The sequence below is a fragment of the Leucoraja erinacea genome, chromosome 6 (assembly GCF_028641065.1).
Source record: "Leucoraja erinacea ecotype New England chromosome 6, Leri_hhj_1, whole genome shotgun sequence".
Lineage (NCBI taxonomy): Eukaryota > Metazoa > Chordata > Chondrichthyes > Rajiformes > Rajidae > Leucoraja > Leucoraja erinaceus.
In genome coordinates, this window is record NC_073382.1 from 6,383,873 (window position 1) to 6,411,598 (window position 27,726).

At 44.5% G+C, this 27,726-nt stretch overlaps 1 protein-coding gene across 5 annotated transcripts in view; it reads left to right on the forward strand.

The window, feature by feature from the left end:
• Positions 1–27,726, forward strand: part of atp10a (ATPase phospholipid transporting 10A) — a 448,633-nt gene that overhangs the window by 164,259 nt on the left and 256,648 nt on the right. Inside the window, exon 1 of one of the 5 annotated variants that reach the window (XM_055636516.1) lies at positions 20,936–22,913. The exons of the other annotated variants lie outside the window; for them this stretch is intronic. Within the exon in view, the coding sequence (XP_055492491.1) occupies positions 22,453–22,913 (461 nt within the window). The 5' untranslated portion in view covers positions 20,936–22,452. Of the gene's footprint in view, positions 1–20,935; positions 22,914–27,726 lie in introns of those variants that run through there. 5 annotated transcript variants of the gene reach the window in all.

The following is a 27,726-nucleotide window of genomic DNA, read 5'->3' on the forward strand; positions in this document are numbered from 1 at the left end:
TCCGTGCTGTAATTGTTATATGGTTATATGGTTAAATAAAAATTGATTTTGTGATTCCAATGAATCACGCTTCCATTTGCAAATGAGATAAATAATTCATTACCATTTAGATAGCATTAGTTCATATGACCAGCTGATTCCATATGGGTTCCCTTGAATCGGCTTTAAGGGGGAGATGGCATTTTGTGCACCGACTTTAAGTAAAGGGCGAGAGAGTTTGGGGATTATCATGTGCTCCATGAATGCATGAAGCCATTATTTCTGGTGCTCATTATTAACGGAGCAATCTGCAGCAAGCAGTGTACCTCTTTCTGCTGATGCCGCTGTACATTCAATCTGCTTGACAGGACTAATTGCTTGAAAATAATAGCTGCCGTCTCCATGATGGCTCAGCAACTTCGCTGAGTGAGTCTCGCAAAAATAAAGTGGAAAATGTCATCTGCGGCCCCACAATGTGTGCGTTCCCTTAAATAGATTTGGTCAAGATAGATCTGTGGCTTGCCCCTTCTGATCTTATTCCCCAGTGGCTATCTTCACTCTATTCCCAATTGACACAGGAGTGGGCAGCTTCACATATGATGAGTGTTTGACAGCATGTACTTGCTGGAGTTTAGAAGAATGAGGGGGGTGGGGACCTCATTGAAACGTACAGAATAGTGAAAGGCTTGGATGGAGTGGATGAGGAGAGAGATTGTTTCTACCAGTGGGAGAGTCTAGGATGAGAGGTCATAGCCTTAAAATTAAAGGACGTTCTTTTAGGAAGGAGATGAGGAAAACCGTCTTTAGTCAGAGGGTGGTGAATCCGTGGAATTCTTTGCCACAGAAGGCTGTGGACGCAAAGTCAGTGTATATCTTTAAGGCAGAGATAGATAGATTGTTGATTAGTGCAGGTGTCATAGGTCATGGGAAGGCAGGAGAATGGGGTTAGGAGGGAGAGATAGATCAGCCATGATTGAATGGGGTAGACTTGATGGGCCGAATTTCTTAATTCTGCTCCTATCACTTATGATCTTATGACATCCTTCATTGACACACGTTTGCTATTCGCTGTCCTGCGTGGGTTTTCTCTGAGATCTTCGGTTTCCTCCCACACTCCAAAGACGTGCAGGTTTGTAGGTTAATTGGCTTGGTGTGAATGTAAACAGTCGCTAGTGCATGTAGGATTAGTGGGCGGGGATCTCCGGTATGCGCGGGCTCGGTAGGGCCGAACGGCCAGTTTCCGTGCCATTTCTCAAAACTAAACTAAACTAAGTGGGCACGAACGTGGGCCATTACCATTCTTCCAAAGCACTGCAGTGTGGTCAATGTTAGAGCTAATCGGCAACAGCTGGTGGGGCGTATGACTTTAATTTTCTTGGGGACTGGAATGATGGAGGTGTCCTTGAAGCAGACGGGGGCAGAAATTGTTGAAGTGAGATGCTGAGGATGCTGGCAGGTGATTGATGCAAGGTGTCAGGGACATCATCGAGGCTGTCTTTGTTCTGAGAGTTTTAAACCTCATCAACTAAGAGCTGCTCGCTTGATTGATACACCACCATTCAGCCCCAATCCACCATTAGGCCGCAGGAGATGCGGTATTTCTCCTTTCCAACATACACAGCAGTTACCTCCCCAACAGTCTCGACCCATGGGAAAGTCTACAAATTCCACATCGGGCTCTCGGGTCACTGTTGCAATGATCAAGAAAGCACATCAGTTTCTTTACTTTCTTATGCCCCTGTCCCACTTAGGAAACTTGAACGGAAACCTCTGGAGACTTTGCGCCCCACCCAAGGTTTCCGTGCGGTTCCCGGAGGTTTCTGTCAGTCTCCCTGCCTGCTTCCACTACCTGCAACCTCCAGCAACCACCTGCAACCGCATGGAACCGCATGGAAACCTTGGGTGGGGCGCAAAGTCTCCAGAGGTTTCCATTCAGGTTTCCTAAGTGGGACAGGGGCATTAGGCATCTTAGGAGATTCTGCATGTACACAAGGATCCTCTCTAGGACCCATTCCTTTTCTCCAGCGAATGCTGCCTGTTCCGCTGAGCTACTCCAGTGTTTTGCGTCTATCTTTGGTATAAATCAGCATCTGCAGTTCCTTCCTGCACATTTCGTCCTGCCTAACTGCACCAGATGCACTGCGGAAAGTATTCTGACAGGATGCATCTCAGCCTGATGTGTCAACTGCTCTACCCTTGACCACCTGAGCTTTCAGAGAGAGGTGAAAACCATCCAGTTTGTTATGGGCTCATCACTTTCTTCCATCCGTAGAACATAGAACAGTACAGCACAGGAATGCGCAATCTGGCCCATAATATTTGTGCCGAACATGATGTCCAGTTACATTGATCTCATCTGCCTGCACATGATCCATATCCCTGCACTGTTTATCTAAAAGCCTCTTAAACACCACTTTGGAATCTGCCTCCACCGCCACTCTTGGCAATGTGTTTCAGGCCACCACCCTCTGTGTAAAAAAACCTGCCCCGCACATCTCCATTAAACTTTCCCCATCTCACGTTATAGCTGTGCCCTCTAGTGTTGGACATTTCCACCCAGGAAAAAATGTTCCGAATGTCTAGCCTGCCGATCCTTCTCATAATTTTATATACTTCCATCAAGTGTGGTGTGTTAGAGGTATATGTGTGATGGTGTGGTGTGATTGCCCCGTGGTGTAACTGCGCCTAACGGCAGCGGCTCGACTACAGTCCGCCTGTCTTTTTTAAATTTTGTCTCGTTAAATATATGTCTTGACTCTAGTTTTTATAATTTTTCTTTAGCTGTGTATATAATAAATAATAATAATAAACTTTACTACGGACTCGAGGTCCAGACAAGGGGCAACGTTACATTAAAAAAATGCATTGCATATTAAATATCATAAAGTACATTTAAAATCTTAGTATATCACTTATAAAAGCATCAAAAATTATATATATTTTAAAACACAATACATAAGTTAAAAATCCAGATTAAAAGAATGATCAATGTCCTACAACGAGACAACGATACCAGTGTCTCCACAGCTGGGATTCGTAGCGTGTAGTGCTAACCCTTATGTTTGACAAGGCCACAATAATTACATTTTTAGAGTCATTTGTGGGGGGTGAGGGTGGGGAAAACCGTTAGTCTCTTCCCTGTACGGGGACCCTTTTTTTTCCCCTGTCGGTTCTCCGGTGTCGTTTAGGCCTAACATCATGAAGCCGGCGACGACCCCCAGCCCGCACCGGCCAGCGATCCCCGCACAATTAACACAACCCTACACACACTAGGGACAATTTACATTCATACCAAGCCAATTTTGGAGTGTGGGAGGAAACCAAAGTACAAACTACGTACAGACAGCATCCGTAGTCGGGATTGAACCGGGATCTCTTCTGCTGTAAGGCAGCAACTCTACCGCTGCGCCACTGTGCCATCCAAAGTCTTCTAGACTTAAGTATGGCCGCTTCCCCAAAGCTATCCAATTACTGAACCAATCAACATTTTCACACCCCCTTCCTGAAGATGCTGCCATATATCCTTACGCTTAACTTTACCTCATTCAGGTCTTCTGTTATTGTACTTTAATATTCTTTTGCACAGCTTGGATTTTGCATGACAATCTTGCACCATTCTGCTGCTTTGAACTCGTCATTTACAGTAATCGTTGCTGTATTTATCCAGCCAGCTAAAAATATGCCTTACATTCCTGACCTTTACCCTGGAGATGGTGGAAAGTTCATGGGAAGCTACGAGGTGAGTCATCCCTTTTGAACTCACTGACAGGATGTGAATAATGTTGGGAATATTGGTATTTCTCATCCATTGCGGCTGAGCTGAGGAGGCAGTTTTGCGCCACATTGTTGGGTCTAGTCATATTTTTTAAGGATGACTGATTTCCTTCCTTGAACGATATCAGTGAACCACATGGTGTTTTTCATAACTATCCAGTAATTTTACAGTTACCGTTTCCTTGACTAGCCTTTGAACTAGATTTATTTCATTCCATAAAATTTAAACTTGCAACTATCTTAGTGGGATTTGAACACACCTCTCAAGAAAAACCTCTGGGTTTATGTGGTTGATCCAATTAACTTTCTGGTCAACAGTGAATTCCCGCACCACCACTCATCCATTGCTCAAGTTAATTTGACATTTCTACTCATGCCTCTCTGGATGCTGGCCTCCTGCTAACACTTTCACTGACAGCCAGTCTTCTGCTTACTATTTTCCTTTACTTTATTGCTTCTCAAAATCTATTGGAATGCAATCATCCCCGGCAAGATTCAACGTTCCCGGCCTTTGTTGTGACTTCATCTAGGGTGGCACGTGGTTGTCGGAGGTTGCAGGTGGTTGCCAGAGGTTGCAGGTAGTGGAAGGTAAGACCTTCCACCACCTGCAACCTCCGGCAACCACCTTCAACTAGCATCGCAACCGGCTTCAACTAAAAAATTACCGATTTTTAAAACGGCAACCTATTTTTAGCCGCGGCCGGTTTTGAATTTTTTGAAATAATCGCCGGAACATAGAAGAAGCGGAAACCACTTTCGACCATTAGGGAGACTGACAAAAACCTCCGGGAACCGCACGGAAACCTTGGGTGGGGCGCAAATTCTCCAGAGGTTTCCGTTCAGGTTTCCTAAGTGGGACAGGGGCATTACAGCGCCAGAGACCTGGGTTCGATCCTGACTACGGGTGCTGTCTGTACGGAGTTTGTATGTTTCCCCTGTGACCTGCGTGGGTTTTCTCTGGGTGCTCCGGTTTCCCTCCCACTTTCCAAAGACCTGTCTGTTTGTAGGTTATTTGGCTTCAGTAAAAATTATAAATTGCCTGTGTGTGTGTGTGTGTGTGTGTGTGTGTGTGTGTGTGTGTGTGTGTGTGTGTGTGTGTGTGTGTGTGTGTGTGTGTGTGTGTGTGTGTGTGTGTGTGTGTGTGTGTGTGTGTGTGTGTGTGTGCGTGCGTGTGTGCGTGTGTGTGTGTGTGTGTGTGTGGTGTGTGTGTGTGTGTGTGTGTGTGTGTGTGTGTGTGTGTGTGTGTGTGTGTAGGATAGTGCTAGTGTACAGTGATCGCTGGTCGTCGCGGACTTAGTGGGCCGGCAGGGTTTACAGATTAATTGGTTTTGGTAAATTGTCCCTAGTGTGTAGGATAGAACCAATGTACGGGTGATGCCAGTCAGTGTGGACTTGGTGGGTCGAAGGACCTGTTTGCACATTATATCTCTAAACTAAACTAAACTATACAAAGTGATTCTGCAACAGCAGAAGGATCAGGAATCAAGGGATGGGGAGAGGGAGAGACTCAAATATTTTCTTGACAGGCCCAGTGTGGAACTGGATTCCGCTGCACCCATTGGACCCACTGGAACAAGAACTCACCCTTCTGGGCCTCTTCAATGAGTTTAGTTTAGTTTAGTTTGAGTTTAGTTTAGTTTAGTTTAGTTTAGTGTAGTTTAGTTTAGTTTAGCTTAAAGATGCAGGGTAGAAACAGGCCCTTCGGCCCACTGAGTCCACACCGACAAGCAATCCTCGTTCACGAACACTATCCGACGCAACAGGGATAATTCACAATCTTTACCAAAGCCAATTAACCGACAAAACTAGGTCTTTGGATTGCGGGAAGACAATGAAGCACTCAGGGAAAATCCACACGGTGAGAACGTAAAAATTCAATGCAGACAGCACCCGTAGTCGGGATCGAACCCGGGTCTCTGGTGTTGTAAGGCAGCAACTCTACCGCTCCACCTCTGTACCGCCTCTCCTGGATTTACATTAACTGTTGCCAGGCAGGGAAGCAATGGGATTAACTGTGAGTTTGAATAAGAATATAACTCACACCCTGATGGTTCAGCCAAATACGAGTTCCATGCGTGTTCCATGCTTTAAACATGACAATTTTGAAGGAACAGTGATACATCTCCAAGTCATGATTTTAGTTTTAGATTTAGATTCAACTTTATTGTCATTGCACAAATACGTACAGGCACAACGAAATGCAGTTTAGCATCTAATCAGAGTGCAAAGTAGTAAAATGCTGATTAAAACAATATATACAAATGAGGATATATTGATCTATGTACATAGGCAAATAAATATATACAGATAAAAGATTGACGTGCTATATTCTGGTGAATAGAACTTAACAGTAAATTGTATAAACTATAAATACTACTGATGAGAAGTGGGGGGGGGGCTAGCGCCGGGCCTGTGAGTTGTGTAGCTTGAGGGGAAACCTACTGGCAATAGTGTTTCCATGCAGACTGTGTTTCGTGGTGGTGGGGAACATGGGTTTTGGGGTGGAGGTGGTGTCAGGCCAACCTGGTGTGTGTGTGTGTGTGTGTGTGTGTGGTGTGTGTGCACGTGCGTGCGTGTTGTGCGTGCGTGCGTGTGCACGCAACCAGTGTGTGTGTGTGTGTATGTGTGTGGTGTGTGTGTGTGTGTGTGTTGTGTGTGTGTGTGTGTGTGTGTGCACTGTTGTGTGTGTGTGTGTGTGTGTGTGTGTCTGCCTGTGTGTGTGTGTGTGTGTGTGTGCGTGCGTGTGTGTGTGTGTGTGTGTGTGTGTGTGTGTGTGTGTGTGTGTGTGTGTGTGTGTGTGTGTGTGTGTGTGTGTGTGTGTGTGTGTGTGTGTGTGTGTGTGTGTGTGTGTGTGTGTGTGTGTGTGTGTGTGTGTGTGTGTGTGTGTGTGTGTGTGTGTGTGTGTGTGTGTGTGTGTGTGTGTGTGTGTGTGTGTGTGTGTGTGTGTGTGTGTGTGTGTGTGTGTGTGTGTGTGTGTGTGTGTGTGTGTGTGTGTGTGTGTGTGTGTGTGTGTGTGTGTGTGTGTGTGTGTGTGTGTGTGTGTGTGTGTGTGTGTGTGTGTGTGTGTGTGTGTGTGTGTGTGTGTGTGCGCATGTGTGTGTGTGTGTGTGATAGTGCTAATGTGCGGAGATCACTAGTCGGCGTGGACTCGGTGGGCCAAAGAGCCTGTTTTCACGCAGGTTTACAGAGTAATTGGTTTCCATCACACTCTGAGTGTATCTCTGTCCTCCTCCAATACCACAGTGTTTAAGTGGCCGGATCATTTGAGTTGGTGGTCAGGAGTGACCACATGATATTGCTGGTGAAGGGCCCAGTAATGGTCATTCTATTGAACATACGGGATAAATGATGAGCTTCTCCTTTGCTGGTGATGATCACTTTGCATAAACTGCTTGCTCCTTATCGTGTACCAGTTTGTTGGTCGGTGTGGGCAAGTTGGGCCGAAGGGCCTGTTTCCATGCCTCCATCACTCTATGACTGGAATCCAAATTTCCCCCCCAAAAAAAAAGAGCGTTAATGAAAGGAAAGGTGAAACAGAGCGAATTCATTCTGAAGTCAAGAGCAGGCAATTTTAGCTTAGTTTAGATCAGTTTATAGATTCCATGCAGAAGCAGGTTCTTCAGCCCACCGAGTCTGCACCGACCAGCGATCTCTGTATATTAACACTATCCTACGCCAGGGACAATCTTTACATATATACCAAGCCTGTACGTCTTTGGAGTGTGGGAGGAAACGGAAGTTCTCTGGAGAAAGCCCATTCGGTCACGGGAAGAAGGTACAAACAAGCACCTGTAGTCAGGATCAAACCCGGGTCCCTGGTGCTGTAAGCACTGTAAGCCAGCAACCCTACTGCTGTCCAACTGTGCCACCCCCAATTTTAATGCATAACATTAAGAATGGGTCTCGGAATGCAGCAAGAACAGCTGTTCAGGAATTGCAAGTATCTGAGGATCCATGTTCATGACAGTGTCGAAAAGCAAAGGATGGAATTTCCATTGAATCCATTGAAGTGATGCATCTCGGAAGGACAGGTGGCTGTGGAAGTGAGTTACCTGAACAAACACTGGGGAAACGGGAGCCACTGAATGGAGAGCATTAAACTAATTACTGGAGGAACTCAGTGAGTTGAGCTGTCGAGTTTCATCAGCAATTTGGGTTTTTTTTTGCTCCAGATCTCAACATCTGCCAACTCTGGTGCCGCTGAATGTAAACAAGGTTAAGGAGAGAAGAGGAGATATCTTCAGGGGTACGAGGGCAATCCTGGAGGAGGTGCGACAGTGAATTGACAAACAACATACAGCAAAACACAGAAGGCTGTGGAGTCAATGGATATTTTTAAGGCAGAGATGGATTCTTGATTAGTATCGGTGTCAGGGGTTATGGGGAGAAGGCAGAAGAATGGGGTTAAGAGGAAAAGATAGATCAGCCACAATTGAATAATGGTGGAGTAGAATTGATGGGCCAAATGGCCTAATTTTACTCCTATCACTTATGAACTTGCAAGGAATCTGAAATAAAAGTGGTGGAAAAACCCAACAGGTCAGACAGCACCTGTGACGAGACAAGTATAGTTAACTTTAAGGACAATGACTTGTCAACAATTTCAACAATTTTCTCTTTTGTTTCAGATTCCCAGCAGCAACATAATCTTGTTTTAGTTACAGGAGCTGCTTTCCCAACAGCAGTAGTTAGTGCAGTGTTGATTAACTCATTTTAAAAGTGCTTGAGTAAGTGAAGGACTCAGAATTTAATTGAAGGTTTTGTGTTTAAGTTTGTGCATTGAGGATTAATTTTCTTCACAACACTGCATTCTGTTGTGACAAGACTATGGAAATGACTTCTGTGGAATGATTTGGATTTGACTGTTACTTGCCAGACTGACAGAGGTCTGAGTTCAAGTGGGACTTTGTAAAAAGTTGGCGTTTTCAGCCAAGCAGGAACATTCTGTTCTGTGTTGCAGCCTAGGCTGGCATTGATCTTGCAGTTTGAGGCACCTTCTGACATAAAGGGAGGCTATTCAGATCTTAGCGTGTTTGCGATCTTACAAAATGGCACAGTCAAGGGGCAGCACATTGGCACAGCTGGTAGAGCTGCTACCTCATAGTGCCAGAGACCTGATCTCTGATCAATCCTGATCTCAGGTACTGACTGTGAGGAGTTTGCACGTTCTCCTTGTGACCTCACAGGTTTCCTCCCATGTCGGTTCTATTGCATCTATCGGGACTATCGCAATGTTTGAGAAAAACATAGAAACATAGAAATTAGGTGCAGGAGTAGGCCATTCGGCCCTTCGAGCCTGCACCACCATTCAATATGATCATGGCTGATCATCCAACTCAGTATCCCGTACCTGCCTTCTCTCCATACCCCCTAATCCCCTTAGCCACAAGGGCAACATCTAACTCCCTCTTAAATATAGCCAATGAACTGGCCTCAACTACCCTCTGTGGCAGAGAGTTCCAGAGATTCACCACTCTCTGTGTGAAAAGCAATCAGACAGGTACATGGATAGGACAGGTTTAGAGGGATCAGGACCAAATGCAGGCAAATGGGACCACTGTAGATGGGACATGTTGGGCAGTATGCGCAAGTTGGGCCAAAGGGCCTATTTCCACACTGTACGACTGTATGATATTACATAGAAACATAAAAACATAGAAAATAGGTGCAGGAGGAGGCCTTTAGGCCCTTCGAGCCAGCTCCGCCATTCATTGTGAACATGGCTGATCGTCCCCTATCAATAACCCGTGCCTGCCTTCTCCCCATATCCCTTGACTCCACTAGCCCCTAGAGCTCTATCTAACTCTCTCTTAAATCCATCCAGTGACTCGGCCTCCACTGCCCTCTGTGACAGGGAATTTGATAAATTCGCATCTCTCTGGATAAAAACGTTTTTTTCTCACCTCAGTCTTAAATGACCTCCCCTTTATTCTAAAACTGTGGCCCCTGGTTCTAGACTTGCCCGACAATGGGAACATTTTTCCTGCATCTAGTTTGTTCAGTCCTTTTATAATTTTATATGTTTCTATAAGATATCCCCTCATCCTTCTACACTCCAGTGAATACAAGCCTAGTCTTTTCAATCTTTCCACATACGACAGTCCTGCCATCCCAGGGATCAATCTCGTGAACCTACGCTGCACTGCCTCAATCACTAGGCTGTCCTTCCTCAAATTAGGAGACCAAAACTGTACACAATACTCTAGATGTGGTCTCACCAGAGCCCTATACAACTGCAGAAGAACCTCTTTACTCCTATACTGAAATCCTCTTGTTATGAAGACCAACATTCCATTAGCCTTTATAACATGAGGATTTCAGTATAGGAGTGAAGAGGTTCTTCTGCATATTTGGGCAGGTACATGGATAGGAGACTAAATATAATATAGTCTCTATGACTCTATCTCAAAGATGAGCAGAGTTGGAGGGTAATTGCCATGTACATTGCCCCTACTGTGTAGGGAATGAAGGTGAAACTGGAATAACATAGAACTACTGTGAACAGGCGATCGATGATTGGTATGGACTCTATGTGCTGGAGGGCTTGTTTCCATGCTGTATCTTTTAATCGATCATTGCAATCAACAGAGCACTTCCCAATGTACTTCCCATTACCCACCCTCTCTCAAAAGCCTCTCGCAATTTGCCAGATTCTCCTGCTATTCGTTTGCACCTGGGGAAGTGTTGAAAAGCCAATTAACCTAGCAGCCAGCGTCATAGATAGATATAGATATGCCATTTATTGTCACTATACATGTACAGTGAAATTGAAAGCTGCTCGTACTCAGTGCATACATATAATTTAGTACAAAAAACAAGAAACAGAAAAACAAAATACAGAAAAACAGAAGGGAGAAGGGGGGGGGGGGGGGGGGGGGGGGGGGTGCACAATTCTGCGGCGCTATATACATATATACAGATGGAAGTCCGGGTGTTGAGCTTATGAACTTGCAAGGAATCTGAAATAAAAGTGGTGGAAAGACTCAACAGCTCATCTTTTTAGATTTGAGCGCAAACACGAGCACCTGGGGAAAATACAAAACGAGAACATGCGAACTCCACACAGACATACAGTAAGGACGACGAATTGAACCCGGCCTCCACGCTGCCTCCACCTCTCAATCTGCCAGTGAGTTTCACCCCTACACTATCCTCAGGTTGAGAAGATCTTCAACTCTTCTCTAATCCAACTATCAAATTAAATCCATGATCCACTCAGTTATTGAATTTCTCTGGCCAAGTACATAGACCTTTTGTGTTCATCTTGTCCAGGCCCCCCAGAATTTATGCAGTTCAATTAACCCTCCACTCAGTCTCTCATGTGGCCAAACAAAAAAAACAGTTTAATTATTCCCTCCTCATAATTCTCCAGCTCTGGAGCATCCTCCTAAATCTCCTCAACACCTTTGAGTCTTACAGTGTCATACGGCAAAGAAACTAACTCTTCAGTGCACCAAGCCAGTCGTTAAGTAGCAATCCTGATCACCAGTGCTGCCTGTGTGGAGTTTGCATCCTTTCTATATTATTTTTTTAGATTATTTTTAGATTAGATTAGAGAGACAGCATGGAAACACTGAGTCCTCGCTGCCTAACAGTCACCCTTACATTAGTTCTATCCTACACACTAGGGTCAAGTTACAGAAGCTAATTAACCTACAAACCTGCACATCTTTCAAATGTGGGAGGAAACAAGAACACCCGGAAAAAAATGAGACCACACCTGGAGTATTGCGTACAGTTTTGGTCTCCTAATCAGAGGAAGGAGATTCTTGCCACAGAGGGAGTACAGAGAAGGTTCACCAGACTGATTCCTGGAATGTCAGGACTTTCATTTGAAGAAAGACTGGATAGACTCGGCTTGTACTCGCTAGAATTTAGAAGATTGAGGGGGAGTCTTATAGAAACTTACAAAATTCTTAAGGGGTTGGACAGGCTAGATGCAGGAAGATTGTTCCCGATGTTGGGGAAGTCCAGAACAACAGAACAAGGGATCACAGTTTAAGGATAAAGGGGAAGTCTTTAAGGACCGAGATGAGAAAAAAAGAATTTACACAGAGAGTGGTGAATCTCTGGAATTCTCTGCCACAGAATGTAGTTGAGGCCAGTTCATTGGCTATATTTAAGAGGGAGTTAGATGTGGAGTTAGAATTACAAAATTCTTAAGGGGTTGGACAGGCTAGATGCAGGAAGATTGTTCCCGATGTTAGGGAAGTCCAGGACAAGGGGTCACAGCTTAAGGATAAGGGGGAAATCCTTTAAAACCGAGATGAGAAGAACTTTTTTCACACAGAGAGTGGTGAATCTCTGGAACTCTCTGCCACAGAGGGTAGTTGAGGCCAGTTCATTGGCTATATTTAAGAGGGAGTTAGATGTGGCCCTTGCGGCTAAGGGAATCAGGGGGTATGGAGAGAAGGCAGGTACAGGATACTGAGTTGGATGATCAGCCATGATCATATTGAATGGCGGTGCAGGCTCGAACGGCCGAATGGCCTACTCCTGCACCTAATTTCTATGTTTCTATGTTTCTATGAGAAGAACTTTTTTCACACAGAGAGTGGTGAATCTCTGGAACTCTCTGCCACAGAGGGTAGTTGAGGCCAGTTCATTGGCTATATTTAAGAGGGAGTTAGATGTGGCCCTTGTGGCTAAGGGGATCAGGGGGTATGGAGAGAAGGCAGGTACGGGATACTGAGTTGGATGATCAGCCATGATCATATTGAATGGCGGTGCAGGCTCGAAGGGCCGAATGGCCTACCCCTGCACCTAATTTCTATGTTTCTATGTTTCTATGTGGCCCTTGTGGCTAAAGGGATCAGGGGGCATGGAGAGAAGGCAGGTACAGGATACTGAGTTGGATGATCAGCCATGATCATATTGAATGGCGGTGCAGGCACCTATTTTCTATGTTTCTATGTTTCTATAATCAGTCTGAAGATGTATCCTGTGCCGAAACATCACCAAGCCATGTCTGACCTGTTGAGTTACTCCAGCACTTTTGTCCTTTTCTCCAGATTCCAGCTTCAGCGGTTCCAATTTCTCAAGGGTTTTCTTTTGTGGTGATGACATTTGCGGACAGACAGCCTTGCTGGCTCTCTTCAGCAAACAAAGTTTGTGACGTCTTTTTGATATCTGACTCTCTTAGAATTCACACGATATGCAGCAATTTTAATTACATAGATGGATTTTAACAGCCTTGAGGAAATAAATCATGTAACAAATAACCATGGCAGTGTTTATGCATCATACAAGCTTCAATTATGTACTACTTGAGCAGTAAAAATAAGGACTGTTTTTCCAGACAAATAAAAGACAATAATTCCTTAAATTACACTAAAATTTGAATCACATTTTCACTACCATGACACCAGTGCATGCATTGCTTCCCCTGAAACTGTTGCCATGACTGTTATTTATCATTTAAAAACCATTCTCTAGATGGGAGCCATTCACTAATTATTTTTTTCAGGAATCACAACCACACTGGCTTGAGTACGATTGTATGGAATGATGCAATTTGCTCAGCGTAGCACAGGGGGATACACACTGAGCCTTCGCTGGCAGTGACCTCCAGTGCAGAATGTTGAGAAGTGGCTTTGTAAATACAGGAAATGGAAAATAAAACATTATAAAAAAATAATTAAATAAATAGTCCTCCCCTTTGTCTTTTGGCTACAAATGTAAGTATGCATTATCTTTTGTGGAAATAAAGAAAGTGAAGGGTGAAGGAAGTACGAGACCCTCTTAGTTTAGAGATTTGGCGTGGAAACATAGAAACATAGAAAATAGGTGCATAGAAAATTTGGCCCTTCGAGCCTGCACCGCCATTCAATATGATCATGGCTGATCATTCAACTCAGTATCCCATCCCTGCCTTCTCTACATACCCCCTGACCCCAAAAGCCACAAGGGCCACATCTAACTCCCTCTTAAATATAGCCAATGAACTGACCTCAACTGCCCTCTGTGGCAGAGAATTCCAGAGATTCACCACTCTCTGTGTGAAAAATGTTTTTCTCATCCCGGTCCTAAAATATTTCCCCCTTATCCTTAAACTGTGACCCCTTGTTCTGGACTTCCCCAACATCTGGAACAATCTTCCTGCATCTAGCCTGTCCAACCCCTTAAGAGATTTGTACGTTTCTATAAGAGCCCCCCTCAATCTTCTAAATTCTAGCGAGTACAAGCCGAGTCTATCCAGTCTTTCTTCAAATGAAAGTCCAGACATCCCAGGAAACAGGCCCTTCGGCCCACCTTGTCAGCACCAACCAGTGATCCCTGCACGCTAACGCTATCCTGGACACACTGGGGACAATTTACAATTTTACCGAGCCAATTAACCTACAAACCTGTATGTCTCTGGAGTGTGGGAGCAAATTGGAGATCTTGGGGAATACCCACGCAGGTCACGGGGAGAACGCACAAACTCCGTCCAGACAGCGCCTGTAGTCAGGATCGAACCCGGGTCTCTGGCGTGTGAGGCAGCACCTCTACCGCTGTGCCACCGTGCCACCCATCTTCTCCAGCAGTGTTCTCCAACTAGCTCAGCTCCACAATGTAGAACATAGAACACAGAACAGTACAGCACAAGAACAAGTAAGTGTTCGGCACGGACTAGAATGGCTGAGATGGCCTGTTTCTGTGCTGTAATTGTTATATGATTATAAGCCCTTCGGCCCTCAATATCTGGTCTGTCTTGTCATCACTTGTCAAGGCATCACTTATCACTTATCTATCTGCACATAGCCAATATCCCTCCATTCTCAGCATTATTCATCACAATCACAATCACAATAATACTTTATAAGCCGTTTTGTCGGATATTTTACAACATACGACGAATTTCATTTGCCAATTCATTCATACAAATAAAAAGCCACGGAACACACAACCTACATTTTGACATAAACATCCACCACAGTGACTCCTCCACATTCCTCACTGTGATGGAAGCCGAAAAAAAGTTCAAATCCCTTCCCTTCTTCGCTTTCTCGCAGTTGGGGGCCTCGAGCCCTCCGTCGACGGGACGATCTTGACTCCCGTAGCAGGGGCGTTCAGGCCCTCCGCATCGCGGCGACCAGCTCCTGCGTTGGGGGAATATCAGCTCCCCTGTGCCATCAATCGGACCCCGTGTCAGGGCTGGTCGAACCTCTGCATCATTGGAGCTTCCCGACTCGGTCTCTCCTGAGATTGCGAGCTCGTGATATGCCTAACCAAAAGTTTTTTAAATGCCACTAATGTACCTACACAACACACATATAGCCAAAAACGTATGGTGGTGAATTCATTGTCACAGAATGCTGTGGAGGCCAGGTCAATGGATATTTTTAAGACTGAGATTGACAGGTTCTTGATTAGTATGGGTGCCAGGGGTTATGAGGAGAATGGGGTTGAGAGGAAAAGATAGATCAGCCATGATTGAATGGCGGAGTAGACTTGACGGGTTGAATGGCTTAATTCAGTTCCTTTAACTTATGAACTTATGCTTGCCTCATCCCACATTTTCGCTCCTTGGCTGCTGGGTCAACATTTTTAATAACTTCCATATTTTTGACATATTCCAGGACAAGGGGTCACAGCTTAAGGATAAAGGGGAAATCCTTTAAAACCGAGATGAGAAGAACTTTTTCACGCAGAGAGTGGTGAATCTCTGGAACTCTCTGCCACAGAGGGTAGTTGAGGCCAGTTCATTGGCTATATTTAAGAGGGAGTTAGATGTGGCCCTTGTGGCTAAGGGGATCAGGGGGCATGGAGAGAAGGCAGGTACGGGATACTGAGTTGGATGATCAGCCATGACCATATTGAATGGCGGTGCAGGCGGCAGCTCGAAGGGCCGAATGGCCTACTCCTGCACCTAATTTCTATGTTTCTATGTTTCTATGTTTCTATTTGATTCTTCTGGCGATTTTCTTTACTGGTTTTTATTCAACTGTTCATCAGGCATGGCTCAGTTAGGTGTCATATACCTCAGGGTTCAGGCTCGAGTTCTTTTCTAGAGAAGGTAGTCACAAAATGCTGGGGTAGCTCAGCGGGACAAGTAGCATCTCTGGAGAGAAGGAATGGGTGACGTTTCAGGTCGAGACCCTTCTTCAGACCCGAAACGTCACCCATTCCTTCTCTCCAGAGATGCTACTTGTCCCGCTGAGTTACTCCAGCATTTTGTGTCCACCTTCAATTTAAACCAGCATCTGCAGTTCTTTCCTACCACACACTTCTTTTCGAGAGACTTGGGAGCAAGAAATTTAGGCTGAAGCTGTACGTTGTACTTTGGATATCTGTTCAATCAGTCTGCTCTTTCAAATGGATCATTAGAAAAAAAAATATAGTGTTATGTAGACTTAGAAACTGCAGATGCTGGAATCTTGAGCTAAACACACAGTGCTGGAGGAACTCAGCAGGTCAGACAGCATCCTTGGAGGGAACAGGGATTTGATGATTTGGGTCGGGCCCTTCTCCAGACTGGTCATATGATGTTATGTTGCAGCAGTGTAGTCGGTTCTGGCAATGTTTATTCTATAACTTAGGTATGGCACGGTGGGGCAGCAGTGGAGTTGCTACCTTACAGCGCCAGAGACCCGGGTTCGATCCTGACAGGTGCTATCTGTGCAGAGTTTGTACATTCTCCCTGTGACCTGCATGAATTATCCCTGAGATCCCATGAGTAGTTGCTCTACTCAACAGCCAAAAATATGTAGCCTCCCTTTGATCTGGTATTTTGTTGATTCACATGCTTGATCAATGGTGTTTTATCAATAATGTTTCATTATTATTACTGTTTAGTGTTTTCTGAGTCATCCGTAACTGTCACTGTATGTCATGTTGTTACTTGTGGGCGGAGCACCAAGGCAAATTCCTTGTATGTGAATAATTGGCCAATAAACTTACTTATTGGCCAAGGAAGAAGGGTTTCGGCCCGAAACGTTGCCTACTTCCTTCGCTCCATAGATGCTGCTGCACCCGCTGAGTTTCTCCAGCATTTTTGTGTACCTTCGATTTTCCAGCATCTGCAGTTCCTTCCTAAACAAACTTACTTACTTACTTACATTCCACATTTTGGTCTCCAAATCTGAGGAAGGACATTATTGCCATAGAGGGAGTGCAAAGTCGGTTCACCAGACTGATTCCTGGGATGTCAGGACTGTCTTATGAAGAATAGACTTGGTTCGACTTGGTTTATACTCTGTAAAATTTAGGAGATTGAGAGGGGCATCTTATAGAAAAAAATAATACAAAAATTCTTAAAAAATAAAATTGGTTGGACAGCACAAACACAAAAAGTCTAGATGGCAGGAGGACGGCACCATAGATCCGTGTTCCCGATAGTTTAGGGAAGTCCAGGAAGATTGTTCCATGTTAGGGGGACAAGGGGTCACAGCTTAAGGATAAGGGGGAAATCCTTTAAAGCCGAGATGAGAAGAACTTGTTTCACACAGAGAGTGGTGAATCTTTGGAACTCTCTGCCACAGAGGGTAGTTGAGGCCAGTTCATTGGCTATATTTAAGAGGGAGTTAGATGTGGCCCTTGTGGATAAGGGGATCAGGGGGTATGGAGAGAAGGCAGGTACGGGATACTGAGTTGGATGATCAGCCATGATCATATTGAATGGCGGTGCAGGCTCGAAGGGCCGAATGGCCTACTCCTGCACCTAATTTCTATGTTTCTATGTTTCTATACAGGTTTGTAGGTGAATTTAGTTTTTTTAGTTTTACATGTAAATTGTCTCTAGTGTGTGTAGGATAGTGTTAACGTGCAGGGATTGCTGGAGCGTGCAGACTCAGTGGGCTTGTTTCCACGCTGTATCTCTAAACTAAACTAACAACACTGAAGCTGATTATCTGGTCATTATTATGCTGCTGTTTGTGGAATCTTGCCATGCGCAAAATGGCTGCCACGTATCCTAAAATAGTAACTGATCTTCTAAAGGTAGGTTGTTAATTCATTGGAACGTGCTGTTGGATGTCCTTAGATTGTGAAGATTGTCGGTAATAACATTGGTAATAACCTACATTTAATGAACCTCAACGTGCAAATGGCAGCCCTGAGGTGCACAACTTTCACCTCAACGTCCGTTCTATTTATAAGTCATCGTTGGGTTCTGATTTGCATCATTCACGGATGTAAGAATGGGTAACATAAATGTGACAAATATAATTAAAACAAGGTGAGCTGTGTGACTATTGCATCCATAACACACCCATGCTCAAGCACAGACTTCAGACTTTAGAGATACAGTGCGGAAACAGGCCCTTCGGCCCACCGAGGCTGTGCCGACCAGCGATCATCCCATACATTAACACTATCCTACACACAAGGGACACATTACAATTTTACCAAAGCCAATTAACCTACAACCCTTTGTGTAGGTCTTTGGAGTGTGGGAGGAAACCAGTCGCAGGGAGAACATACAAACTCCACACCGACGGCATCTGTAGTCAGGATTGAACCCATGTGTCTGGCGCTGTAAGGAAGAAACGCTACACTGCGCCACTGTGCGGCCCGTAAACAGCTTTATATTTAATAATGTACAGTGGGATCCCCACATTCTTCACTTTCCCAGTTATTAATGTTCACAGGCTAACAAGCAACATTATTTTATTCTACAGCCACCTGCAAGGATCTGATCTGAGGCCGTTCTCTTCTCTCTGTAGGAGCCATTTATTCTCCATCTTTATACTTGGTGTGTAGCAGTGCATGGATAGGTGACGTGTCAGGTTGAGACCCATCTTGAAACTGATTGTAGTAGAAATGGAGAAAGCTGGGAAATAAGTTGGCCACAGTTAGGATGATAGTGGAGAGCTCTCTTGGTAGAGACACAGTGGCACAGTGGCACTCTCTAGGGTGGCAAATTGGTTGAGTTGCTGCCACACAGCATCAGAGACCCAGATTCGATCATGACTACAGGTGCTGTCTGGATGGAGTTTGCACGTTCTCCCTGTGACCACGTGGGTTTTCTCCAGGTACTCCAGTTCCCTCCCACATTCCAAAGACGTGCAGGTTTGTAGTTTCATTGGCTTCTGTAAATTGACAGCAGGTGAGGCAGCATCTCTGGAGAGAAGGAATGGGCGACGTTTCGGGTCGAGACGCTTCTTCAGACTGATAGAAACATAGAAACATAGAAAATAGGTGCAGGAGTAGGCCATTCGGCCCTTCGAGCCTGCACCGTCATTCACTATGATCATGGCTGATCATCCAACTCAGTATCCTGTACCTGCCTTTTCTCCATACCCCCTGATCCCTTTAGCCACAAGGGCCGCATCTAACTCCCTCTTAAATATAGCCAATGAACTGGCCTCAACTACCTTCTGTGGCAGAGAATTCCACAGATTCACCACTCTCTGTGTAAAAAATGATTTTCTCATCTCGATCCTAAAAGACTTCCCCCTTATCCTTAAACTGTGACCCCTTGTTCTGGACTTCCCCAACATCGGGAATAATCTTCCTGCATCTAGCCTGTCCAACCCCTTAAGAATTTTGTAAGTTTCTATAAGATCCCCCCTCAATCTTCGAAATTCTAGTGAGTACAAGCCGAGTCTATCCAGTCTTTCTTCATCCCAGGAAACAGTCTTGTGAACCTTCTCTGTACTCCCTCTATGGCAAGAATGTCTTTCCTCAGATTAGGAGACCAAAACTGTACGCAATACTCCAGTACATTCACTAAAGAACAAGGTGCAAAGATTTCTGTCTGAGAGGAATATGAGGGACTGCTCAGAATTCTGTTTCACCAAGATTAGCCCCTGACTCTTCGGACATGCCACTCGAGGCCAAAGGTTTTTCCATCCATTTATTGACTGGACGGTGGCATCGGGAATGGGAAGAGGCGTCACCATACACTCGACTTGGGAATCGGACTTGGCAGTCCTGTCCCATTCCAGCACCCCACACCTGGAACATCAGGCAGTTAAGTGACCGTTCTATGATAGTTTAGTTTAGTTTAGTTTAGTTTAGTTTAGTTTAGAGATACAGGAAAACAGGCCCTTCGGCCCACTGAGTCCACACTGACTAACAAAGACAATGAAAATTGACTTCTCTAATTTCAGATAGCCCTTGCTTTCTCTCTCCATCCCCTCCCCCTTCCCAGTTCTCCCACTAGTCTTACTCTCTCTGACTACATTCTATCTTTGTCCCACCCGCTCCCCTGACAATTAAATTGCAGAGAGTTGTAGACGCAGCCCAGACGATTACACAAATCAACCTCCTTTCCCTTGAATCCATTTACAAGGCCAGCAGCATAATCAAGGACAAGTCTCACCCTGGCCACTCCCTCTTCCCCCCTCTCCCATCGGGCAAAATGTATGGAAGTGTGAAAACGCACACCTTCAGATTCAGGGACAGTTTCTTCACAGCTGTTATCAGGCAACTGAACCAACCTCCCAACAACTAGAGAGTAGTCCATATAACCATATAACCATATAACAATTACAGCACGGAAACAGGCCATCTCGGCCCTACAAGTCCATGCCGAACAAATTTTTTTCCCCTTAGTCCCACCTGCCTGCACTCATACCATAACCCTCCATTCCCTTCTCATCCATATGCCTATCCAATTTATTTTTAAATGATACCAATGAACCTGCCTCCACCACTTCCACTGGGAGCTCATTCCACACCGCTACCACTCTCTGCGTAAAGAAGTTCCCCCTCATATTACCCCTAAACCTCTGTCCCTTAATTCTGAAGTCATGTCCTCTTGTTTGAATCTTCCCTATTCTCAAAGGGAAAAGCTTGTCCACATCAACTCTGTCTATCCCTCTCATCATTTTAAAGACCTCTAGCAGGTCCCCCCTTAACCTTCTGCGCTCCAGAGAATAAAGACCTAACTTATTCAACCTATCTCTGTAACTTAGTTTTTGAAACCCAGGCAACATTCTAGTAAATCTCCTCTGTACTCTCTCTATTTTGTTGACATCCTTCCTATAATTGGGCGACCAAAATTGTACACCATACTCCAGATTTGGTCTCACCATGCCTTGTACAATTTTAACATTACATCCCAGCTTCTATACTCAATGCTCTGATTTATAAAGGCTAGCATACCAAAAGCTTTCTTTACCACCCTATCTATATGAGATTCCACCTTCAAGGAACTATGCACGGTTATACCCAGATCCCTCTGTTCTTCAATTCCCTACCATTTACCATGTCCTGAGCTACTGTCTACCTCATTGGAGACCCTTGGACTATCTTTGTTCAGACGTCTCAACCCGAAACGTCACCTATTCCTTCGCTTCATAGATGCTGCCTCCCCCGCTGAGTTTCTCCAACATTTTGTCTACCTTCAATTTTTCTCGCATCTGCAGTTCTTTCGAAAGCAATTTGTCTTTCCACTGACTGGTTAGCACGGAATGAAAGCTTTTCACTATACCTCGCAATAAACCAATCTAAGCTAAATGTTCAACTGTGCATTGGAGTTAATATACCTTTCACACCTAACAGTGCTTTTACACTTATATACGCCACAAAATGCTGGCATTTTGGCACTCCAGCTGACCACTTTCAAAGAAAAGTTAGAACGGCTTAAATCAGCTGGAGTTTTAGAGTATCTGCAATGAAGGAGAAAGACCATGTGCCAGAGTAAGAAAATCTCTGAAGAACTGAATGTAGTCAGAAAACAAAACGGAAATTATTGATCTAAGATAGTTTATTGTCAAACGTGGTATGTGTGCCTTTACTTGTACCTTGCTGCCATGGCGACCCAAACACGGCTGCAAATGACAGGGAACCACCCGCTTTGTGGGTTTAAAAAAATATTAAATCCAATCTCTATTTATTTTGTTTGTGCACGTTAAAAGGGAGCACAGAAGTTTGCCTCCGTGCTGTTCAAGTTTAAAGGAGCAGATGTGATATTGAAGCAAAGAGGAAAGATTGGAGCGGCTTGGTTTGGAGAGAGAGGTGTTAGAGCGGCGCTGTAATTACAGGGTGTGTTGACAGCGTAGCGGTGTCGTTGCGGGAAGAACTTTCATCCTGTGGGTCTACCGCAGTTACAACCCCGACGGGAGGGTGGCCAAGACGGTGGGACGTGTTCTTCAAAACTTTTTTTAAAGACCGGAAACGTCGAGTTTATCGTCAGGAGCAACGCCTCCAAACTAGTAAAGTGGGGGGTTTTGTTGTTTTTTTGAGTAATGCTCAGCGTGGTGTGCGAATTTGCTGCTCTCACTCCACGCTTCAATCACACAATCCGAATGGAACGGCAGCAAGATGAAAGTTTCAGGGTGGCAGGGGAAAGAGGAACAACTACCAAGAAGTCCACAACAAGAAAATAATTGAATTTTAAAAGCAAAGGTTGAGAGAAGATGCACTTGATGCCCTTGGAGACGCGATGTGTTGGCTATCGTCTCGAACAGTGGCAGCAGCTTCACATAAACCTGGACACATGCACTATTGGTGATATTTCCAGTCCAGCTGATATGCTGTAACGTGGCAGAATGGGTGATATTCGCATTCGGATACCAGGCTGATAGATTGGATCTTGCATTTTTGGAAACAAGAGCCATTTCTGATATTGTTGACACGTTTTACAGCCAACAACATTTTTTTTGTGCAATTTGATGCTATTTTCACGCTTAAGGACATTTGAATGGTTGGCAGTAGTGAAGATTAATTGTTTGATCTTATTTCGGTGACTTTTTTTCCCCATGCGTCGCTGTCTGGGTGGAGTTTTTTTTCTTTTTGGCTAGTAATTTCAAGACCTGCAGTTGAAGTTGCATGAGTTTATTTGTGGTTCTGTTGGTGGTCAATGTGGAGGGAGGGTGGTGTGGCGGTGCGGTGCACGGCATGGCTCAAGGTAGTCGGTGGAGGGCGAGTTGCAAGCTGACTGGCAAGAGCAAGATGTCGAAGAGAGAGACCAGGAGCGTCCGCTCCAACCTGTTGCAAGACAAGCCGTCGCGGCCGCACGCCAGCAACCGGCTCAAGACCACCAAGTACTCGGTCATCTCATTCCTCCCCAAGAACCTCTTCGAGCAGTTCCACCGCTTCGCCAACGTCTATTTCGTCTTCATCGCCCTGCTGAACTTTGTGCCCGTCGTTGGAGCCTTCCAGCCCGAGTTAGCCCTGGCCCCCGTGGTCTTTATCCTTGCAGTGACCGCCTTCAAAGACCTTTGGGAGGACTACAGGAGGTACAGGTCCGACCAGGAGATCAACCACATGGACTGTCTCATCTACTGCAGGTAACTAACAGCCTCTCAGCATTTTTTTTTTCTTTAATCAAAAAATGTATTCAATTATTAAAAAATAATATTACACTACAATAAAACAAGCCAGAACCCACCACCATAAATACAATACAAACATATATCCATAATAAACTATTATACAATTATGATGCAATCCTTATTGAGGATACATTCAACACCCTGCGGAGCCCAGCGGTCCCGAAACTCCCTCAGGGTGCCCACAGACAGGGCGTATTCCCTTTCTAATCCCACCCGGGCACGGACGTAACCCCGGAAAAGGGGCAGGCAGCTGGCTCGGGTAGAGCCCTCCGCCGCCTGGCGCCGTGACTCGCGGATGGCCAGCTTGGCCAGGCCCAGGAGCAACCCAACCAGGACATCTTCAGCCCCACCCTCTCCCCTACGCACAGGGTGTCCAAAGATGAGGATGGTGGGTGAAAAATGCAGCCAGAAGGCAAGGAGCAGCCAACAGCCTCTCAGCATCAGGATGCTGGCGTCCAAATCAGCACTACAAAGTTAAGAGTACCGTCATTAATTAGAATTAATACTACTTTAGAAGTATCCCAAAGCATCATTGGTTTAGAATTGAATGCATTCCAGAATTACATCAACGTTAAAAATATTGATATTTTAAAAAAAAGTAATAATGGTGCATCTGCGTTAGAATACAGTTTCTCAAAAAATACTGTTGAGATTGATTTTACTGAAAAATAATATTGCTTTAAAAATACCTGAAAAATACAGACTTTGGAACAATGTATTTATTTTAGAATCACTTTCAAATGTCCTTAGTTGTAAAGCAAGTGTAAAAATAGAAAATCTGCATTTCTAAAACTATTACCCTGTATTCCTAACTGAATGTTACTTTGAAGTACCTTGCATTTCCAAAGCAGGTATGACCTGCATTGCCAAATGCATTTTATTTTGGAATGTTGCAAATTCCTAAATCAAGGGAATTTTGCAAAATAATATTGAGTTGACAGTACCGATATTCTGTAATTAAACTAATTTTGGAATAAAATACTCCAAAAGACTGCTTTAAAATTACACGTGTGTTATAAATTACACGCATTTTGAAAGAATCGATTTTCCAAATTAATACTACTTTAGAAAATCAGACTAATACAGAAAATCAGATGATCCATAATTAAACCTACCCCAGCAATTCAGATATCTGTAAATAGTACTGCTTTAAAGATGCATGTGCTTTAAAATGACACCTGCTTTAGGGAAACAGATAGTTCAAAATAGTACAAAGTTAGAATGCCATTCAAAATGACACGAGCTAAGAAATTCTCTTGTCCTGTTTTATATTAAAAAAAACATCTGTTCTAAAATAATACTATTTTAAACTTGCAAGTATTGTGCAATTAAACCGATCGTAGTAATATTGGTATTACAAAATGATGAAGATTGTGAATAGTATTTATTCATCGGTATTACTTTGGAACATTTCCTTTTCTGAAGTACGACTGAATTTGGAATGCAGCATTACTAAGGTATTCAGAACACCTGTGGCTCCAATATAATACCACTTGAGAATTACTGATATCCTAAAGCAACACTGCTTTAAAATTACAGGAATTCCAAGATTGTACCTGTGTTAAAAATGCAAGACTTCTGAAATAGCACTGTGTTAGATTTACAGAATTTCCAAAGTTTTTAAATTAGCAGCATTGCAAAGTTAAGGGCCTGTCCCACTTGGCTGTATTTCGCGCGCCATTTACGCGACCTGCTAGCGTGTGGGTAGCGTATGGGTAGTGCGTGGGTAGCATGTGGGTAGTGCGGTACGGGCACATGGAGTGGCGTGGAGGAGTGTGGACTTCGTCCTGCATAAAATCTTCGCTCGCCACCGGCCTGTAACGTAACTGACGGCCAAAGCGGGAGAGGCCCAAGACCCTGGCGTGACGCAACGTCTCACCTCCAACAGCAGCAGAAGCAGGCAAATGATTGTTGAACTCAGCCTGGGGCTCACGGCCATTGCAGATCCGGTTTCACCCCAAGATGATTGGAGTTAGACACAAAATGCTGGAGTAACTCAATAGGACCGGCAGCATCTCTGGAGAGAAGGAATGGGTGACGTTTCGGGTCAAGACCCTTCTTTCAGACTGATTCTTTCCAAGGCGACCTTTTTTTGCTCGCGGCCATTTTTCAACATGTTGAAAAACACGCCGCAACCTAGCTGAGGCCTCGAGTACACGGGGACTACTCTCGAGCATGAAGGAGAGATACAAAGACCTCCTAGGACTTTGTGTCGACCATGCTGCGAGTATGAGTCGAGGACAAACTCGCCAGAACTTGCGGATTAGGTCGCCCAAGTGGGACAGCCCCTTTAGGATGCCTCCAACCAGATACATTACTATAGTTAATTGATTTTCATTAATGCTTTCAAACTGAGTTCAAGTATTAGAAACAAGGAATTGCAAATGGACACAAAATACTGTAATAACAGTGGGTCAGGCAGCATCTCCAGAGAAAAAGAATAGGTAACGTTTCGGGCGGACTTGATACTTCACCTATTCCTTTTCTCCAGAGATACTGCCTGACCCACTGAGTTACTCCAGTGTTTTGTATCTATCTTCGGAACTAACCAGCATCGGCAGTTCCGTCCTACACAAAGAACTACAGATGCTCTTTATAACACAGAAGGATGCAATGTGCTGGAGTAGCTCAGCAGGTCAGGCAGCATCTCTGGAGAACATGGAGGGGTGACATTTCGGGGCGGGACCTTTCCTCAGACTGACCTGCTGAGTTACTCCAGCACTTTGTGTCCTTTTGAGTTCAAGCTCTGCATGTCACAGATGAATTTGCTACTAAACTATTTCAGTGCATTTACAATATTTTCTAATTGCCAGTGCTGGAGGGTAGAATTTGTCGTAGTGCTGTTTGAAATAACCGCTCATTAAATGCTGGAACTGAATTTGCAGTGCAGTTAAAAATCAGTCTGGGTATAAATGATACTTGATCCCATACTCCCCACTTTGTATCTCTGCGGTGAGAAAATTCTTATGTAGGAAGGAACTGCAGATGCTGGTTTATGCTGAAGATGGACACAAAGTGCTGGAGTAACTCAGCGGATCAGATTGCGTCTCTTTAGAAAAAGGATGGGTGACGTTTTGTGTCGGAACCCTTCTTTAGACAAAATTATATCCCCTTTAAGTTTGATCAGTCTGAAGAAGGGTTTCGGCCCGAAACGTTGCCTATTTCCTTTGCTCTATAGATGCTGCCGACCCGCTGAGTTTCACCAGCACTTTTGTCTACCTCCCCTTTAAGTTTGTTGTTCTACTTTTGTTCTATGTTTCTACTTTACAATGGATCTCTGTATACCTGAGTCATTCTTAACAGACTGATCTGTGTCAGTGTATATTAGACAGAGCCTTTTTGCAGTTTGCATCACTTGTTATCAACTTCTCCACTGCCAACAATTGACCATTGTGGGCTCCACATTTCCTTGATCACCATTGCGTGCATTGATTTCTCCTTTTGCATACCTTCCATTCCTTTGTTCTTTGTAGCTTCTCATATCTCTCGTTTCCCTCTTCCCTGACTCTCAGACTGAAGAAGGGTCTCGTCCCAAAACATTACTTATACCTTTTCTCCAGAGATGTTGCCTGACCTGCATGAGTTTCTCCAGGTTTTTGTGTCTATCTTCAGTGAAAACCAGCATCTGCAGTTCCTTCCTAGGCATCCTTGATACTTCCAGCTGTCCTGTTGCAGTTTAGAGTGAAGATGAACTGGATGGAATGAAGTGGTGATCAAATGATGGACTGGGCTTGTGTTCACCGCTCTCTGCACCACTCTCAGTCACGAGCAGAGCAGTTTGCCATCCCAGGCTGACTGTCAGAATACTTTAGCGCATCTGTAGAAATTTGAGACAATCCTTGTGAACATGCCAAATCTTCTCAGATGCTTAAGAAAACAAATACACGGATGTGCTTTCTTGATCAGTGCACCAGTGTTAAGAGACCAAGTCAGGTTGCTGGTGATATGGATGTCTAGGGCCTTGAATAAGGTCATAAGTTGCAGGAGCTCAATTAGGCTATTTGGCCCATCATGTCTACTCCACCATTCAATCATAGCTGATCTTTCTCTCCCTCCCAGCCCCATTCTCCTGCCTTCTTCCCAAAACATCTGACACCCGTAGTAATCAAAAATCCATCTCTCTCTGCCTTAAAAATATCCATTGACTTGGCCTCCACATGCTCCACTGATGAGGACAGGGTTGGATTCACCCCTTGACCTCCTTAGATCAACAACCAACTCTTTTGTCTAATTGACATTCAGGACTAGATTATTGTCCTGACACTATAACACTAGGTTCTCGACCTCTTATGTGCACTTTGTCTCATCGTTGTTGTGGATCCAGCTGATAACTATCAGCAAACTTAAAAATTGCGTTGGTCGTGGTTGTGATGTTACACAAAGCACTGACGTAAATTCAAGGATCGTCTTGTCCTCTGATGACTAGATAAAAATAAATTACAGATTTTATGTGGAGAGATAGCTAGATATATGTCTGTGTCATTTTTTTTCTCGATGCCAATTTTTCATAGCTTCAAGTGAAATAGCAAGGCAACAGGTCTTTCAACTCGCCTTTCGACAAAGAGTAGGGATTAACAGGTCCCTTTCAGAATGGCAGGCAGTGACTAGCGGGGTACCGCAAGGCTCAGTGCCGGGACCGCAGCTATTTACAATATAAATCAATGATTTGGATGAAGGGATTCAAAGTAACATTAGCAAATTTGCAGATGACACAAAGCTGAGTGGCAGTGTGAACTGTGAGGAGGATGCTATGAGAATGCAGGGTGAC